The following is a 20,646-nucleotide window of genomic DNA, read 5'->3' on the forward strand; positions in this document are numbered from 1 at the left end:
ATAGGTGAGCCACCAGCACCTGGCTTAGAACACACTCTTTTACATCCAAACATCCTTGCTTGGATATACAATAAATCATAATAAATCTTAATGTATGAATAGTTATAAAGAATATATTCTCTGATCTCAATAGCATTAAGTTAGAAGTCAATGAACATAAATTCATGTAGAAAACTCAAATATCTGGAAATTAAACAACACATGATTTAAGGGTTGAAGAAGAACCACAAAGGAGAGGAGGAAATATTTTTATCTAAATGACAATAAAAATTAAATATATTAAAATTTGTGAGAAGGCAGCTAAAACAAAGAAAGCTTATAGTTTAAATGAATACATCAATCAATGCCCTACAGCTCTACCTTAAAAACTAGGAAAGAGAAGAAACAAGGTAAATTCAAAGCAAGCAGCATGAAGAAAATAATTATTAAGAGCAGAAATCAATGGAAGAGAAAAGTGACTGATTATAGAGAAAAGGAGCCAACTTTACCTGGAAGTAAAGTTGGTTTCTTTGAAAAAAAAATCAATAAAATTGACAAACCTCTATTTAGACTGAGATGAAGAGAGACAGACAGAACAACTAAATGCAATTCAACAAAACCAGAAAAAATGAGGTTATTACAACTGCCCCAAGACATGTAAGTACAGTAGATAATAAAATAATGATATATGAACAAATTAATGCTAACATTTTGACCAACTTAAAATAAATGGATAAATGTCTTGAACAAAATTAATATAAGTATAAAATCCAAATAGCCTAATATCTAGTAAAGCAATTGAATCTGTTACCCAAAACTTTTTCATGATATAAACTTCAGGTTGAAACCCCACCCTGAGTTTCTTTTCAGGGTCCTTCATGTAAATGAAGGACTGAAAGTTGCGAAGTATGTCTAGTCCTTATTGGTCTACATCAGATAGATTTTCCTGCATCCTCACTGGTCAGCTTTGACTCTCAGGGTCAGGGAGGTTCTCAGGAGCTGACCCTGGCGGATCTGTGTGAGAAGGACTGTTGTTTGTTTAATTTTATTTTATTGTAAAGATGCTGTACAGGGGGGTTACAGTTCTCTGAGGAAGGTAATAAGTACAATTCTTGTCCAACATTGTTACCCCCCTCCTTTGTTTTTCTCCTACTATCCTTTCCCTCTGTTGTGTTTTTTATTGTTATTGTTGCTGTTTTTGTTAGTCATGGGATTTGAACTCAGGGCTTGGGCACTGTCCCTGTCTTTTGTGCTCAAGGCTAGTACTCTACTAGTTTGAGCCACTTCTCCACTTCCAGTTTGGGGCTAATTAATTGGAGACTCTCAAAGACATTTCTGCTCAGGCTGGCTTCAAACTGTGATCCTCAGATCTCAGCCTCCAGAGTAGGTAGGATTACAGGCACGAGCCACCAGTACCTGGTAGCAGACTGTTTTTAACTCAGGCTGCATGTGAACCCAGATCCGCTCAGATCTTGTATTAGGATTTGTTGTGATTTTTTCATAGATAAGTTCCCTTTTTTCCCCTTTGTGTAGGGAGCTGTTGCCTGCCTTGCTTTTGGTCAGAGTTGCATCTCTCATGTACCTCCAGTACGTAGTCTGAGAAGCAAACAAATAAACCAACAAAACCCTGACTGTTATTTCTCTGGGTTCCATCTTATTTCTGCCACCCCGGGACCCCAGATCTTAGTTCTGGTAACATCCCTCTTTGTGGGAGTGTCAAGCATTTTCAGAGTACTACCATTTACTGAGAACTTGCCCTGTCCTGGGCACAGTGCCTGAAATCCACGGTCATCTTGTAGGCTGTTCTTTACGGCACTCATTTATTTATCCATTCCACAAATACTTAAATAACACCAAGTTGGGCCTTAGGTTCTGTATTAGAAATACAGTTATCAAAAAACAGAAGTCATGTTATTTTGAAAGTGTTGTATTTCTGCTTGTGTATCATGACACTTATTTACTAAAGATGGGAAGGATCAAAATATCTATCCAAAGATTCTCCCCATAATAGTAATCCTGGAAGACTGCCAAGTTTAGCCCAGGAACCTCAGGAGGTGAACACCCCCTCCCCCCACCCCCATCTTCATTTTTTAAAAATAAGTAGAGGCCTAAGGAAACCTTCCCAAATCACCACTGAACACAGGTTCTCTAGGACTCCCTTTTTACCTGTTTTCCCTACTTAGATTAAAATCAGAATTGTGGCAAAAGCATCTTGCAAATACATTCAAGTTCATTTATTTACAAGGAATACAACTTCTAGGTACACCTTTTCTTGCCATAGCAGCCTGGGCTAGATGTTGATGTCTGCTGTCAGATAGCTCCTCTCACTGTCCCTTGTCCTGCTTTGCATCACAAGGAATGACCTCTGCAGACAACATATCCTGACCTCCGTCACTCTATAATTTCTCATCCTTCTTTGGCCAGCAGTTGGTACTTATGGAAAATTAATAATACGGAGGGGCCCCTTTGCAGAACCTGATCATTTTATCCCTCTTTGGGGTGGTCCCATATGTCAGGGAGGTCTGATTCCCTCCCTCTTTAATATGTGATGGATGTGCAGACTTAACTGTAGCAAAGAATGAGGCAGATGTGATGCTACATTATTATGAGCCCAGGTCATAAACAGAGGTGTATCCCTCCACTTCTCTTTCTTTACTTCTGCTTGTTCTTAGAACCAAGACATCGTGCTCTGAAGAGGACCAGTCACACAAAGGGACCATTTGTAAGTGTTTTGATGAAAATGATACTTGAAGCTGATTCTGCAGAAATAGCCAGACGAGTTAGTGAACATGCCTTTTAGATGATTCCAGCCCTATCTTTTGTCTGACTTCAACTACATAAAAGCTATTCATTGAGAAACGCCCAGTTGGGACCAGTCAAACCACCAGACCAGGAGAAATAATAATAGTAATAATAATAATTATTATTATTATCATTATATGTTTATTACATATTACTTGTTATATAATAATAATTGTTATTAATTATTATTAATAATCTATTGTTTTATGCCACTAAGTTTGTAGTAGCTTGTTACTGACCAAGAGGTAACCCGAACAGTCAAAAGAAAATCTGTATCTATGAAAGCACTGCTCACAATATTTCAATCTTTCCAGTCCCTGGAAGGGGACTGCTCTCCCCAGATGCACTTACAGAACACGGAAGGCTGAAAGGTTTGGTGTAGGTGGTGAAGTAGACAGTGTGGATGAAGTCTGAGAATGGGTCCGTCTCCCACTGAGCCAACAGCGCATCCTTGTGAGTGATGACTCCAGCCTCCTCGAGTGCTTCCGCCACGGCTTTTTCCACTGTGCAGTTGTTGAGGCAGGTGGTGACTGACTTCGGTGGGGGATGTACAAGATAGATGCAGGAGCCCCTCACGCCAATGTGTAAGAGTGCTTCCACAGTGGTGTAAGTATCCAGTGTGTTCCCATAGACAATGACATTCCCTGGAAAAGGAGGCAAAACGCTAAGATATACAGGTTTTTTTTAAAACCAACTTATTAGTCAAATGCTAATAATGTGGAATTGCTCCCTGTAACCTTTTCATTTTTCAGCTGCTGGAAGCCAGCGGTGTTACCTAGCAACCTCGACCAAGATAATTTAGTAAAGAATTGGCACAAAACATCCCACAAAGTAGTCAAGTACTTCTGATGCAGAAGTAGGACATTCATTTATGTTCCTATAATTTGAAAGTTGAAATTATACTGAAGGAAACAGTCTAGAATAAAACCTTTTATCTTGTTTTTGTTCTCTATTTGTTATACTTCTTAAGGAAACAAAATTACCAAAGTTTGCAATACATACAAGTTCTTCTTAAGAGATGAAGAGACAATGGTTAAAAAATATTCAGGCACAAGATGCTACTGATATTTTAATATTTAAATGCTGACTTGGGTTGACTAGAAAAAAATTTCTTCTATTTTTTTTAACTAAAGGCTATAGAATTTTGCTTTTCAACAGGTAATTCTTACCATGATTCAAATTCTGAGTTTTAGAATTTAATGTATCATAAAAGTCAAGTGAAAGCACAAGGCTCCGAGTTCAAGCCCTAGGACTCTCTCTCTCTCTCTCTCTCTCTCTCTCTCTCTCTCTCTCTCTCTCTCTCTCTCTCTCACACACACACACACACACACACACACACACACACACACACACACACATGTCAAGAGCTAGCCAGAGGGACTGAGGATGTGTTATTTTCATCAGAAAATATAAAATAATATTGAAACGATTTCCCTTATGCAAGAGCATTTTGATAGCAACAATCTATATTGTTTATTTACATTTTTCAAAATTATCATGGAATTACAAATACTAGCTCATCAGTTTTAAGATCAATCACACCATAAGATGCAGGAAGTATATACATTGTGCTGTTTGTGACATTGAATTAACCATTTTACCTTTTCACAAAGAAACACTTTCTGGGTTTCCACAGAATGTTTATCCACTGCATCTCTACTTTTTATGGGTTTCTAAAAGGGTATGAAAAGTAATTCTACAAGGCAAAATGAATGACAAGTGCATTCATTCAGTTTGCCTAAGTGAATGATGCAAAATTTGATTTCAATACGAATAGGAGAGATGGGCATTTGCTGGTGGCTCATGCCTGCGATCTTACTACTCAGGAGGCTGAGATCTAAAAATCTTGTTTTGAAGCCAACCCCAGGGCATAAAAGTCCATGAGATTCTTATAACTAATTAAGCAGCAAAAAGCTAGAAGTGCAACTTTGAGCAGAAAAGCTAAACCCTGAGTTCAAGCCCCTGTACCCACACCATATTAAGAAAAAAGAAAAGAAAAGAGGTTTGTCTTGTTTGTTAGGAAAAGCAATCTAGGATTACATTCGGATGGCTTCTCTGAGGGCAACTATGGCTACAAAGTTCTCCTCCAGATTCTCTGCTATGGAATGCCAAGAGTTCATTGAGCATAGAGGGGTGGCATCTTTCCTGCTTGCCTTCACCGGAGGCTCAGATTTTATGGCTTGTTTGTTCCCTATCCAGATGATGTAAGGCAGTATGCCTCTGTGAATACTATTTTTTTTGGCTGAAAGAGCCAGCACTTTGCTTAAATTATTGAGGCTCCCACCTGCTGCAAAACATGAATCTTGGCTGCCTGGCACAACAAAGAATCACCCTGCCAGGAGAGGCAAAGCTTGAACCTAAAACTGGCAAAGGTTTAAGGTCTTCTGTCCTTTCAAAATCTGCATGCCAAAACAGTATTCCTTTTCAGTTGAGCAAATTGAAGTGCACAGGCCCCACATGCCCAGAGTCTGGTGTTTTTCCAGTCTCCTCCATGCTAGCAGTTAACAACGACACTGTGAGATGAGCCTTTTCCCAGCAGGCTTGAGGAAGGTGAGCAGCGCAGCATGCTGGGGTGCGGAGGGCTGTGCTATCTAACAAAGGCTCCCTTCACACTATAAGTAGCTGGATGTAATATAGTTTGTAAAACCTCTAACTTGTAAGCTAAAGGTTTACTAATGGTAGTCTAACTTCTAATCAGTTTTGGTTATGGTGGGGGTTAGCTTTCCGTGGCTGTGGCAAAATACCTGAGAAAAATCAACATATAAGGAAGAAGTATTTGTTTCAGAGACTTCAGTCTATGGTCACTTGGTCTGGTCACAGGCCTCTTGACAGAACCAGGCCATCATGTGACCATAGAAGCCAGGTTAGCTCATGATAGCCAGGAAGCAGAGCAACGGGAAGGGCTAGGAGTAACCATATCCCTTCAAGGTCACACCCCCAATGAGCTAACCCTCCTAAGGGTTCTACCACGCCACTGGTGTGTATCAAGCCCTTAGTATATGGGTCGTTTGTTGGGGGAACATTTAAGATCCAAACCACAATAGCCATTTAGTTTGAAACAGAATTCTCTAAGGAAACCTTCCATCTTTGGTTATCATATCAATAATCTATTTGCCACAATAATACTTCATAAGAAATCAATGTTCAACACTGATGTGGGCTGAGTAACATCTGTGGCTGACTGATGTTAGCTGGCCTAACTCCTCATGGTAGTTGGGTTAGGGTCTACACTAATGTGTTCTCTGTGTTCTTTGGACTGACAACTACCTGCAGCATATTCTATTTATGGCAAAATGCAGGCACATGGAAGAGTAAGCTCAATTGCTTAGGCAGATTTCAAATCTCTGCTTATTCCACATCTACTAGTATTCTATGGACACAGCCACACCCACCACCAAGGCAGGAAAGGTACACTGCCCGTGTGTGTGTGTGTGTGTGTGTGTGTGTGTGTGTGTGTGTGTGTGTGTGTGTGTGCGCGCGCGCGCGCGCGTGTGTGAATATTTGCCAAAGAGTAGTTCAAGCCGTTGGTCATGTATTAAATAACTATTTATGTAGTTTCATTTAAATCTTGTCATTTAAACATGCTTTATCATTTATATAGTTCTTGGTACTCATGAAATTGACTAGAACCATTCTAAATAAATCAGAACATGTCACAGGTCACACCACATCCCTCCACAAATAAGTCATGACAGCAGCCTGAGTTAATGGAGTCTAGTCCCCATTGCTGTTCAGTTGCTTGCCATTTATTTATCTGTACATGGGTTTGAATTCAGGACTTTGTACTTGCTAGGCAGGATCTCTACCACTGAGCTATACTACCAGCTCTTTCAAGTAGTGTTAATTTGAGATAGGGCCTCACTTTTTGCCTGGTCCATGCCTGCATTGAGATCCACCTGTTTTACACTTTCTGTCATGGCTGGGATGACAGGGGCAAGTCACCATAGACAGCTTTTTAAAAAATCATTTTTTAACTATTTTTTTATTTTTGTGGTACCAAGGAATTGAACCCATGGCCTCATGCTTGTTAGGCACGCACTCTACCACGAAGCCATATTCCCTGCCAATGAACAGCTTCTTTTTGCTCCAAGTTGACCTGGAACTGAGATCCTCCTGACCTCAGCCTCCCAAGTAGCTAGAATTACAAGTGGGAGTCACCAATGCCCAGCTTGCTTGTCTTTTAAATGTCTTCTCTGTGGGGGATTATTCCTTCCATTATCTTCCTGAATCGGTCTCACTTTTACTCTGTTGCTTCAGAGACAGCTGGTATTGGGAGCCTACATCTCCACATCTGGTCCCCATAAATAAAAATTGCATATTCTGACAGCAAAAATATGAGCATAGCAAAATTTGTAGAATAAGCTTCCCAGAAAAAAATTAGCAATGACTCTGATTATTCATTTTTGGAAAATCCATCTAGTCATAAAAATATGATTATTATATCTGTTAGTAATTATCCAAGCATGGATTGTGCTTTCTGAAACTCCTTTCTCACTTCATCCTGCCAGCAGCAATGCCTGGACTGTGGCAGACAGTTCAGCCTTGCCTTTGGCAAGATTGGAGTAGGGCTTGTCTCCTCCAACTCGTGTTTAGGAGGTGTTGGGAGGTGTGGCTTAGTGGGAGGTGCTCCTGGGTCATGGGTGTGAAGTTTTCCTGAGTTAATGCCTTTCTCATGGGAATGAGTGGCCATGTTAGGCATCCAGCACTTTGTTGTCTTCTACACTCATCCTCTTATCTTTCTACTTTCTGCCATGATAAAAGCAGCATAAAGTCCTTACCAGATACAGCCAACTATTCTTGGGTTTCCCAGACTCCAGAACTGTGAGTCAAAATAGACTTTTCTTTATATATTATCCTGCCTCAGGACTGAGACACTTGCTCAGCACTCACCATGGCCTATTGATGCCTTGACTTTGTAGTGAGAAGCCTCTCCACTGTGCTGGTCCTGAGCCCTGCGCATTTCCCTGACCTATTCTGGAGGTAACAGAATGTTTGCAGATTGGGTACATGGGGGAATATTGGAAGGTCACTAGCTTGCTGAACCTAAGACTGTCCTTTTGCTAGCTGGACCATACTTTGGTGTCCTCTGAAGACTTGGCACAAAATGGCCTCACTGTGGCCAGAGTTTCTCATACACATCTCAGCCTGGCATTTGCTATGAAGCTGGCACTACAGGAAATAGCCTATCACCAGATGGGTTGTAAACTGGAAACATGTTCTCCTTAACCACAGTAGAGCTGTTGCTCAAAAGAAAAACCTACATAATCCCAAATGTAACCAAAGCTGTGTGTACTAACATCAAAATTTAAGTATAAAATGACACTTCTCCCAGAATGGTGACATTTAATCTCAGGGAAACAAAAAAATCGCATCTTCAATGTAATATTTAAGGAAAGGTAGATGCCAAATGGATAGAAAGACAGGTAGGTGAAGGTACAGATGAACATTTCTGGGAGACTTTTAGAGGTTGGGGAGGATTGTGGCACTGATTTTGTTTCAGATGTCCATTTGATTTCAGATCACAGCACTTTCTTACATTTAATATTCAGCTAAGTAACTTATCCTGTCACCATGGTTAGGCCAACTTTTGGTTGTTATCATAACAGAAAGGAAATGAGAGGGCAGATAATATATAGAGAGAGATAGAGCGGGGAGAGAATGTACAGGAAAAACCTTCGAGAAACAGATTTTCTTCAATGACCAGGTAAGAATTAAAAGGAAGAATTTGAAAGTCAGAGAAGGGGCAATGCGACAGTGCCTTGGCTGTGTGCCAGCCAGGGTGTGGTGCTGGGGGCTCTGCGGGTACCCTGGCTCTGTGCAGGGATGGGGTGACAAGGCAGCGAGCTTTTTAATAAGCTGTTCAGTTAGAGATGAATTTAAGTAACACATTTCTATCAAGGAGGTAGCTTGCAGAGTCCTCGAGGTGGTAGCTGACAGCCCTTTGCCAAGACTTTCTTCACAGGGTACACACAGGCAGTTTTGCCTCCTGTATTCCTATGTGAGGAAACTAGAATGTGGAACTCAGGGTTCCCCCTGGGGTCAGTTCTGTGCTAAGGATCTTGTCACTGTCTTCTTTCCAGCTCTGCTTATTGAACAGATAAGAAACAACTAGCTTTTTTACTTGATCCAACAAGTGACAGAAACAGAGTGGGCTGCTCTAATGTTCTAATGTCAAATGATAATGGATGATTAAAACTCTGACTGAATTTGCAATGAAGTATAATGAAATACAACCGGAGCAGTTTTCATGGGAAGTATTCATGGAGGTGATCTTGAGTCTGTGTGTGTGTGTGTGTGTGTGTGTGACATGCACATGCACATGTGCTTGCATGCATGTGCTGGTATTGGGGTTGGGACTAAGGGCTTGTCCCTTAGTGTTTTCACACAAACCTGACGGTCTACCACTTGAGCCACATCTCCACCTCCAGCTTTTTTTTTTTTTTTTTAAATTGTATTTTATTTTATTTGAGAACATACTGTACAAAGGGGCTACAATTACATGGGCAGGATAATGGATACATTTCTTACCAAGCATTGCAGCCTCCTCCTTTGTTTACCCTTCACTTCCCTTCCCCGCCTCCCCCCTCCCCCCACCCAATTTTGCCCCCCTCCCCCCACCCAATTATACCCCCCTCCCCCCCCCCACACCGGCATTGTAAAGCTGGTTTTGACATGACATTTTGTACTTCTCATTGTTGCAACAGGTCCACCTGAATCCTTAAACGACTTGTTTGTCCCCATCTACTCCAAACCTCCAGCTTTTTTGATGGTTAACTGGAGATAGTATAGTTGGGGAGGTGGGAGGGAAGGGATGGTAGGGGAAAAACAAAGGAGGAGGTAACAATGCTTGATAGGAAATGTACTCATTACCTTGCTCATGTAACTGTAACTCCTCTGTACAGTATTTTTACAATAAAAATGTATTTATAAAAGAATCTCAAGAATTTTCCTGTCTGAGTTGGCTTTGAACCTCAATCTTCAGATCTTAGCCTCCTGAGTAGCTAGATTACAAGCTTCTTGATTTTGACACTCTTTGAAGGATGACAGTAACACACTAGCAACTTTGAAATGACCAGTCACATTCAGCCATCACAGTGTACAGACTTTCAGCTATGCCAATGCACCATGTTTAAAGTTCTGCCATTTATGAAAATCAGGGGGTGGGGGGATGGAAATCTATATCACCACTCTTTGTTTCTGAAGATGGTAACAGTATCAGAGGGCAGAAAAGTCACTAATATTTAAAGAAAGAATGATTTGATAAAAATGAAAAAACTAAGTTGATATCTCAATTAAGCTTAAGAAATAAAATACAGTGTTAAGCATGACTAGAAAGTAGGAATGGGTGTCCTGGTGGTCTGGCCATGAAATTAGAATTCCAGAAAATAAGAAATAAATGCACAAATTTATGTATACAGATACTAACATGAACTTTCCTTCAGAGTTCCTGTTTTTTAAGCCAGAGAAAAGGAGAATTAAGTATTATATGATCATCTGTGCACTTTAACTGGTTTTATGTACATTTGCCAACGCACTGTATTTTTTTTCCCTGTAAATTTTGTTCTGGATGTGAGTTGGTAATCTTTTTGCTTCAGCCTCCCATGTTCTAGGATTACAGGCAGATACTATAATGTTTGGCTCCTATTCTGTTATATTTGAACAACCATTTAATTTTAATGGCCATTTTAATGGCCATATATGTCTCATTCATTCTCAGGAAGACCTGTAAAATAGACTGAACTATTGTACAGAATATTGAGAACAGAGGTGTTAAGTAATGAGCTCAAAGTCACCCAGGAAGTGGTCGGCAGCGTTTGGACCAGTGAACTGGGTTTCAGATCCCGCACGGACACCTCTGCACTGCGTTTGCAGAGGCTGCACATCCCTAAACATGAACTCCAACTGATATTTTTCTATGGATAAATTAAAAAAATTACTAGATAATGAAAGAACTTAAAAATAATCACAGGACATTAATAAACTATGAAGTAAACACTCCTAAAAGCATTTCATACCCACAATGGTCATTCTACTCTTTCTAAGTCAAAGCACAAGATTTTTCTGACCTGAGCATGACCTGCCCCTGTTTCTTGCTCTTTCAAATAAAAAAGAGAACAATATCTGAGAGAGAACAAAGGCTTTGTTGGTGATTCATGCACTGGAATTTTAATGTTAGACTTTGCCTACAAACATGCTTTTAATAAGGCAGTAAACTGTATTTAGCTAAAGATGAAAATAATTGATCCATTTGGAGCCATTAGGACAGTTTCACTCTTTTTACTTTATTTTTGCCCTACTTTTTATTTTCATGGAGAGTATAGAGGTAATAACAGATGAATTTCAATTAGGTTCAATTAACACCATAAGCTGCTCTAATGTATCAGGTTGCTGGGTTCTATCCGAACTCCCAGCTGAACACTCCAGGTTTTGTTTGAAGTTGACAGCAGCATTTAAGCTGCTGGTGATGGGAGCTTTTCTCCACTACCCAGGAACAGTTCTAGTCATTTACAGTAATTTACATCCATAAACCCATCCAATTGGAGAGCCCAGAAAAGGACATAGCACTTCAGCCTGGGTTAATTCCATTACAGAACAACTGGCTTCTTTTGAGAGCAGAAGATCATAGTTGATAAAACAGAGATTGTGAGGAGGACACATTCTCTGGGTGGTATCTGTGTACTTATGTGTTGTGGACAGATAATTCAAAGAGTTAACTTCTTCCTGGGAGCATGCAAAGCAACTGCCACCCAGCATCCATTATCCTACAAGAATCTCTCTCCATCAGGGATCAAGCCCTTTATTATGTCCTGTGCTTTGGGAAGGTCCAGCCTGGTATTTCTCAGTGTGTTTCCTGGCATCCCAAACACAGTCAATGAGTCAAAGCTTTTTCTTCCATTTTTGTGAGAAAGGTGCTGTCTCTGACTATCTCTCTCCACTCCTAGCATAAACTAATTTGGAATGGGGGAAATCAGTGATGAGAGTAAAGTGTTATGAGGAATTTCTACACTTCTCTGGGATTCTCAGGGAGATAAAGAAAGAAAGAGAAGAGAAGGACTAGAATGTCCCAACACAGAGATAGATCCATCTGTCTTTCAAAAAACATGCCATAGCACAACACTCTTCAAGTATCACCATCCATAACTGACTCATTAATAAGTTAGAAGTGTCTGTATTATCAGGACCACTGAATGGAGCAAAGCTGACCATTTTGGGCACCCACAACTTCCCCATCTCCAACTGACTATTGAGACTCCTGTAACCCACTCTTACAGCTCCCTTTCTGTGCTGACAAGGGTCCACAGGTAGAAAGGCCACCTTCCAACTTGTTCAGCCACTCTGGAAAGCAGTATGGAGGTTCATCAAAAGACTCCACATAGAGCTCCCCTATGACCCAGCAATCCCACTTTTGGGCATTTACCCAAATGATCACAAACAAGACCGTACTAAAGCTACCAGCACAACTATGTTTACTGCAGCATTATTTACCATAGCTAAGATATGGAACCAGCCCAGATGCCCCTCCATAGATGAATAGATCAAGAAAATGTGGTATATTATATAATGGAATTCTATGCCTCCATCAGAAAGAATGACATTGCCCCATTTGTTAGGAAATGGAAAGACTTGGAAAAAATTATATTAAGTGAAGTAAGCCAGGCCCAAAGAAACATAGGTCCCATGGTTTCCCTTATTTTCAATAACTAGTAAATGTCTGGGACAAGCAGAAAAGGTCAGATAAGATGTTAAGCGAAATAAACCCCAAGATAGGACACAAGTGGTTTTCTCTTCATTGCTATTGTTTCTAACATATTTATAAGGTACCATGTGATTTTCTTGTTGCTTTGTATGTCCCTCCCCCACGGTAGAACCCCTGTTTTCACTGTTTTTGAGGTTGGTATAATTTGGGGAGGGGAAGGGAAAAAACAAAATGTTTAATAGGGATACAGGTGGACCCATTGCAACAATGAGATGTACAAGATGCTATGTCGAAACACGAACTTTACAACTTTTGGTGGGGGGCGGGGCAGGGAGGGTGGGGAGTGTAGTCGTGGAGTTGGGAGGCTAAGGATTGTAGGGGGAAAACAAAGGAGGAGGCAACAATGCTTGATAAGAAATGTACTCATGTAACTGTAGCCCCTCTGTACAGTATTTTTCACAATTAAAAAAAAACATAAAAAAAAAGAAAAGCCACCTTCCTAAAGTGTGTTCTGTGCCCAGTGTCACTCCTCCACAGCCTGCTGGCCAGCTCCCCTCGCTGGGTCCTCATTTCCTAAAAATAAGGCCTTGGATGGATGCCTGAGGGCCTCCAGTGTCCATCTCCTACCTGGTCCTTCATCCCCCACCGCTGCCCTTTACAGTATGGTTGTCTTTCAGAAACAACTCAAGCTCTCCCAACCTCTGTGTTTGCTTACCCTGCCCTTCTCACAGACGAGCGCCAATCCTTCTTCCTCTGGGAAGCCTTCTCCAGCATCACAGCCTTCAGGAATATCATGGAGGCCTCAGAGCCTCCATGCAACCAACTGACACCTAACGTACAAGGATTTCCAACTTTTGTGTAAAGATCGGTAGGTCTTCTTTACCACCATGAGGCAGGGGCTGACAAGGACACTCTGGGTGTGTAGGCTGTAATTCTATCACTTGCAGCGGTAATTGTACAGCTGTCTCTGCCTCCCACCCACAAAGGATATATTCCCAGGATTTCAGCAGATGCCTGCAACCACACAGTACTGTACTAAGCACATGTACGATAAACTTCTGCCTTTTGACTATAGGAAAACACTTTGTGCTTTTCTTTGGTGAAAGTGATTTATGAACATCACTGCTCTTGTATTTTGGGGGACATTATTAATTAAAGTAACGTTAGTTGGCCGGGTGTCAGTGGCTCATGCCTATATTCCTATTTACTCAGAAGGCTGAGATCTGAGGATCGCTGTTTGAAGCCAGCCTGGGCAGGAAAGACTGTGAGACCCTTACCTCCAATTAACCACCTAAAAACCAAAAGTGGTGCTGTGACTCAATGTGGTAGAGTGCTAGCTTTGAATGAAAAACTTTGGGGACAGTACCAGGCCTTGAGTTCAAGCCTCATGACCGACCAAGAAAAGGTTACTTGAACACAAGTACTGCAATACTACAACAGTTATTCTGAGAACAGAGAAGGCTACAGAGTGACTAACAAGCAAGTAGCATACATAACATGGATACACTGGACAAAGACTTGTGTCCCTTGGCAAGGAGGCATAAGATTTCATCATGCTATTCAGAATAGGGGCGTCTAAGAATTTCCATCTAACAGTTCCAGACTATTTAAGTATTTCCACTTAATATTTTTAGCTGTCTAGAAGTAACTGAAGCCGTGGAAAGTGAAACTGTGGTGAAGGGTGTCATCTTACAAAATTCAGTTTATATTATTTACAATACTGTTTGTATTTAATGAACTCTCCCCCTAGCTGAAATACCCTCCTGACTATGGCAAGTGATGTCTTATTTCTCTCACTGTATTTCCCTAACAACCTATTCAAGGAAATCATCCAAGGAAATGATCCAAAATTTGGACCTAGACTATCAATTCCAGAGCTTGAACTAGACTGCTTTGACAAATGTGTATTCGTGATGATGCACAGACAATGTATTTTACTACTTGCTTGAGGAATTTTTAAAATAATGTCTTCCATCTCAGCCAAGGGTTCTCCTGTCTTCATTGTGATTGGACGTCAAGTATAAAATGTTTGGATGAGACTCCCCATGAGATGAGGGGAGGAAGAGGAAAAGAGTCATTGCGTGGGCTGGGATGTAGCTCAGTGGCAAAGTGCTTGCCCAGCAAGTGCAACATCCTGGGTTTGATCCCCCAGTACCAAAAAAGAAAAGACTAAAAAAAAAAAAAAAAAAAAAGAATCATTGTGGGCTGCCTTCACATATATTCACTAAAACATTTATTTAGCATCTATTGCATACCAGGCATGGTGCAAGATACAATTAGATAAATTAGAGCTCCAGTGTTCAAAGAAGTAGCTGGAAGCTCCAGTAAAGAATAGCTTTCTAGATGTCTCAGAAGCAAATCAATTATATTCCTTTCAAAGTATAGCTCTGGGAAGACCACTGGGTCCCCTACAGTGTTAGAAGGGATTTGAATTGCCAGTGATGAGACTCTTAAGTTGCACAGCCAAAGTCTCATTTAGGAAGTAGAAGTCATCAAGGTGACTCAGGTTGGCACAAATACATATTTCTATGTGGATCTCCCCTCCCTGATAAAAATACTGCCACCTTCCTGGAGGGCCCAGGGTGTATGTTTAAGAGATCTGGAGATTACCTATTTGCTGGGTCCGCTCTGTCCTGTATTTCCTAGAAGCCTCACAGACTGTCATCTGTGGAGGCTTTTCTGCAGTCAATGGAGTGACTACCCTAAAAAGCTTGCTCTGCTCTAGGATTTTGACTTGTGACCCAGTGGTACTGCAATGGGGGAGGGGGGTGGGGCTGGGTAAAGAAGAGAGGACCAGGGGGCTGGAGGAAAGGACAGGAAAACAATTGCAAGGGTAAGAGCTGTATGGGACTAATTAAAGTCATGTTTGAATATGACTTGGATTATGGCAAAGCTACAAAGAGAGTTTCCTGAAGGCAGGAGGTAATACTTTTCTTCCTAACTTTTCTCACATGAGAAGTCATTTGGAAAGACCGCTATACAGAATTTAACTAAGCTGGCTGGTTCAGCCTTTTTCAGACTCTGAGTCTGGTGGTCTCAGCACCTGAGTGTTAAGGACACCTACCTAGGAGATGCCCCAAAGGGTCATTAAGCATCAGACATGGGGAACATTCTCTATATTTAAGATAAAACTAATTTCCACATATTTCTTATCCTAGCTGAAGAGTAGACAAAAGTAGGCACTCAGAGTGGCTTTACAGGGTGGCTGTTGGGAGACTTTTAAAAATCTCTTAAAAGCCTTTCCCTTCAAGTGGGTACTGGAGAATCACGGTCACTTACCACCCGTCAAGTCCATAGAATGCACTGACATTCTTCCCCTTCTGAGAACCAGAAGGGAAAAGGAAAAGATACTTGAGATTCCTGTTCATCCATTTCTAAATCCTCTGCCATCAACATTCAATCATAAGAGATTGCACTGTTCACTTTTAAAGACTTTTTTTCTTGGTCAAGATGCTCTTTAGGTCAGCACACATTTGTAATCCCAGCACTCAGGAGTTCGAGTTAGGAGGTTTGTGAGTTTGAGGCCAGCCTGAACTACACAGTAAGTCTGAGGTCAGCTTGGGTTCCATTGCAAGACACTATCTTAAACAAATAACAAACAAAAGACCTTTTAGTTCTGGTTCCCAAATTCATTCCAAGTTCAAGATTAAAGCAGTGAAGGCTCTTGGGATTGGGCATGATTCTAAGACGCATGGAATGCTTTGTGTTTTCAAGTTGTTGAAGTTACACTTCAGTGTGGGCTTGCTGCAGTGTAATGACTTGCCACACGTTCTATGGATAAAAGCAGGAATCTGCAAACATGGCTTGCCACTTGTTTTTGTGAATTTCATAACGTTTGATTGACACACAGCCATCCCCATGCATTTATGTATTTTTGTGGCTGCTTTCTTGTTGCAACGGCGGATACCATGAGGTTTCCAAAGTCTGACTATTTCTGATCTGACATTTTAGAATAAAAGTTTTGCTGGGCTTCTAGATTAGACACTCCCCTGCATAAAAGTCATCCTGAAGTCTGCATAGGTCTGTTTCTTTCCCCCAGAAAACACGCTGAGTATGTGTTCACAACTAACAAGATGGCCTTGTCTGCCTAGCAGTTGGTGCTGATGGTGGCCTGGAATGCCCATATGTGGGCTTGCTGCATGGCTTGGGCTTCCTCAAAACATGGCCCTTGTCTCCCAAGGGACACTGAATGTCCCAAGGGAGAGAGAGAACTGTACAGAGAGCTCTATGCTCAGTTATTAAAGAATGGATAAAATGTGAAAGCAGGTTTAAATATATGTAATGGCAGAGCTGAAAGTATTACCAAGTTCTAATGCAAATATGAAAATACTTTATGGCAATTTTTACATTTGGGTTGCTGGTGTAACTTTACACAAAGGTACCAGATCCACTTGGCTTTATATTCCTGCCCAATCTTTAAATTACTTTTTATTTCAGTCCACCTCAAATACAGAAAGCTTCCAAAAGTGCTTTGGAAGATTAGTTCATTCCTGAATGCAAAATCCTAACAGAGAGCATAAAGGAGGAAACTCCATACCAGTCTCTTTCATAAATTCAGTGGCAAATAGCCCATAAAGTCTTAGCAAATGGGATCTAGTTATGGATCAAATATGATTTGGTATACACTCCTAAGTTTTAAATCAGTAATTTAGTAAGTGAAAATTAGTAAGTATATTAGTAACGTATTTTTTAACTTTTTGCCAGTCTTGGGGCTTGAAATCAGGGCCAGGGCTCTGTGTCTGAGCCCTCTGTGCGCAAGGCTAGCTCTCTACCACTTGAGCCACAGATTCACTTCTGGCTTTTTGGTGGTTAACTGAAGATAAGAGTCGCACGGACTTCTCCTTCCTGGGCTGGCTTTGAACTGGGATCCTCAGGCCTTTGCCTTCTGAGAAGGCTAGTATTACAGACAAGAGCCACTGGCACCTGGCTTCCAGTACTGGGGTTCAAGCCCCAAGCTTCATGCTTGCTAGGTAGGTACTTTACCATTTGAGCTAGGCCTCTGGCTCAAAACTATATTTTTTTATTATAATAGTTGTACTGATATATTATGTGAGTTAGTGTATTTATTTTATTGTATTAATGTACTAATTATCTTAATAAATGGAATTATCTATATTTAGATAAATATATTTATTTTTACAGTGATGTTCCACTTTCTGGGCATGTACTATTCTTTACATCCCTGGCCCCCTACTGGAGATCAGGACCCTAATCTCAGCTCTTACAGTTCTGGTACTTACCTAGGTCACCAACGCTCTCTGGCTTTATATAATATAAAGTGGCTGGACACAAAGTATCGCCACCAATGCTTGACTTTCAGGTTTAAAAGAACAGACACATAGGTATCCAGGCCCTATGCTGATTGTAATTTCAATGAAATACAGGCAGTGTAGAAGTCCATTCTTGAGCAAATGTTTTTGAGTAAAGGAAGCATTTGTACAATTTTGATTCAAAAGTGGTCTGCAACTTAAATATATGAATTTGTGGGAAGGATTGTACAGGCAACAGGAAGAAAGAGAACAATGGGCTAGAAAAAGAAGAAAGAGCCCTTCCAATGCAGGCCTTTCTTTTTCTTCCTCAGTCTTTTGAGCTTCACAAAAGGACACATATTTTCCATATAATTGCTAAACATGTTTGCTTATTAAATTATTCTTTAATTAGTTAATGATTTTAGCCATGCTTTGCTCTTTGGATATTCATTTTGTGTAATAAAATAATTATAGATAATTAAACTATCTCAAGCCTTTTCTTTCCCTCAGCAAACATGCTGGGTATCCAAAAATGACAACAAGTTGTAAATTAATCTGGAAAACAAAGCATGACAGATGAATGATTTGGTTAGAATTAATTAGGCACTAATTATATACTGGAACTAGATGAAGAATGAGACTCATTATAAAAATAAAACACTATTCTGAAAAGATGCACGGTTACCAATATCCTTACCTTCTGTGATGATGGAATTATTCCTCATCCAAGTCAGGGCATTGAGGCAATCTTCCTCATCATTGAGAATGAAAAGATTGGGAGGAACTTTCCCAGTGTACCGCTGCTTACTGAGCTCAGCAACCTCTCTGTTAGTGGGGTGTTCGCTAAGATCCACCCCCGTAGGACATGGGACCTGAGATAAGTTAGAGAAATTCTTATTGCAGTGGTGAAAGATGAAGCTCTGACATAGTTAAGAGAAAATGAAGTATACATAGTAATGTTCAATACAGGTAAGTATTAGTTTGTTCCTGCATATAATTAATTAGGCTTCAACTGAAAGGAGAAAACATCAAGGAAGCAAATAGGAAGGATGACCATTTAGAGACAAGATGTCATTGTCTGTCTAGCCGTTGATACTGATGGTGGCCTGGAATGCCCACATGTGGGCTTGTTGTGTGGCTTGGGCTTCCTCAAAACATGGCACTCATTGGGGATGGGAATGTGGCTCAGTGGTAAAGTGCTTGCCTAGCATGCATGAAGCCCTGGATTCGATTCCTCAGAACCACATAAACAGAAAAAAGCTGGAAGTGGTGGAGCTGTGGCTCAAATAGTAGAAGTCTAGCCTTGAGCAAAAGAAGCTCAGGGACAGTGCCCAGGCCCTGAGTTCAAGCCCCATCACTGGCAAAACAAATAAACAAAAAACATGACACTTGACTCCTAAGGGACACTAAATGTCCCAAGGGAAAGAAAGAACTGTACAGAGAGCTCTATGTTCTCTAGCCTAGTTCCGGAAGTTGAGCTGTGTCTCCACACCATATTCTATTCATGGAGGCACACATAGGGACCCTTCTTGGGGTCAAGAGATTCCATCTATTCCCCACTTCTTCATGCAGAATGGCAAAGGTATAGAAAAGGAGATGGAACTGGATTTGATATGGTTATTTTGGTTAAAACAATCTGTCACAGAAACAATTCTACCAGGGGCTAAAATTCAAGTTTACAGAGGTACTAGGCAGAAAACTATAGCAACACAGGATCTCAACACAGGATCTTCCCAATATAACGTCTGCTCTCCCACTTTTGATATAGATGGGGAGTGGAAGCTGAAACTTTTCTCTACTGTAGAGAAAGTAACCGTGAAATCACAATAAAGGATGATTGCCAACACTTATCTTCCATGTGAAAATTCCCTTAGCAAACCAGAGGGTACATGTTTCGGCCAAAGCATTTGGTCACAACGCAGCTTCACAGATGAACACAGGTCCAGTATGGCCAGATCTGATTTTTCAATTAATGTCAGACCCATGAGGTTCTGTTTATATTACTCCTGTTTAAATTAAAATCAAACAAAAGACTGCGAGAGCCACATAAAACAGCACTGTAACCCGAGTTTGCCTTCTGAGCTACTATTTTGACCCTTTTGTCTGGCAATCATGTAGAAAAATTCTAGAGGAAAAAGTGTCCAGCACAGGGGGCAAGGCAGAAAGGCAACTTTGGGACCTTCGGTGCAAGCTCTATACTAGATGTTTTACATATTATTGGCGGGAGGACTAAGGTCTGTGAAGCAGGAAGAGCTCAGCAGTAGAAACAGACGTTGGGTACATTACCTCATCTTGGGTTTGCCTGGGTTCCTCATGGGGCCTGAACTCTGGGCCTGGGCGCTGTCCCTCAGCTCTTCAGCGTAAGGCTAGCGCCCTACCACTTGAGCCATAGCACCACTTTCGGCTTTTTCTGTATATGTGGTGCTGAGGAATCAAACCTAGGACCTCATGCACGTGAGGCAAGCTCTCTACCACTGAGCCACCTTCCCAGCCCATGGCTCCTTCATCTTTGAAATGGGAATGAAGACGGCACCAATCTAGTGTTACTGTGAGGGTTACATCAGCTACTACGCACATCTCATAGAAAACATTCACTAGCCCTCAGGGACTCTGCCTGATTAATAAGGGCTCTGAGGACAGCAGGCTCCTGCCTCCTGGGTCTGGCCATTCCCATTTAGAGTAGACTTTAAGACTATTAGAAAGCCGTTTCTTAGGGGTAGGGAGTTAGGAAGCTGTTTCTTAGGATGAATAAGTACTGTATAGTATACCTATGGTTTTCTAGGAGACTGTCCTAAATCTGTTTCCTGGGTTCTAGAGGTATGTATCTAATTTGTTTTCTACATGAAAAGCCTTCAATGGTTTGAAGACTGGTTGGTCATCCTGGCCACTCTGAATCTTGACTCTTGTGTCTAAACATGT

General features: G+C 41.0%; 1 protein-coding gene across 3 annotated transcripts in view; it reads right to left on the bottom strand.

Moving 5' to 3' along the window:
• The window catches only part of Cfap61 (cilia and flagella associated protein 61), a 236,683-nt gene that overhangs the window by 62,017 nt on the left and 154,020 nt on the right, over positions 1-20,646 (bottom strand). For all 3 annotated transcript variants that reach the window (XM_070006664.1, XM_070006665.1, XM_070006666.1), the window contains exons 21-22: positions 18,425-18,599; positions 3,133-3,425 (exon numbers count right to left, since the gene is read on the bottom strand). In XM_070006664.1, coding sequence (XP_069862765.1) covers positions 3,133-3,425; positions 18,425-18,599 — 468 coding nt within the window. The remainder of the gene's footprint in view (positions 1-3,132; positions 3,426-18,424; positions 18,600-20,646) is intronic.

Source organism: Dipodomys merriami, unplaced genomic scaffold (assembly GCF_024711535.1).
Source record: "Dipodomys merriami isolate MVZ:Mamm:240054 unplaced genomic scaffold, mDipMer1.0.p SCAF_7, whole genome shotgun sequence".
Classification (NCBI taxonomy): domain Eukaryota; kingdom Metazoa; phylum Chordata; class Mammalia; order Rodentia; family Heteromyidae; genus Dipodomys; species Dipodomys merriami.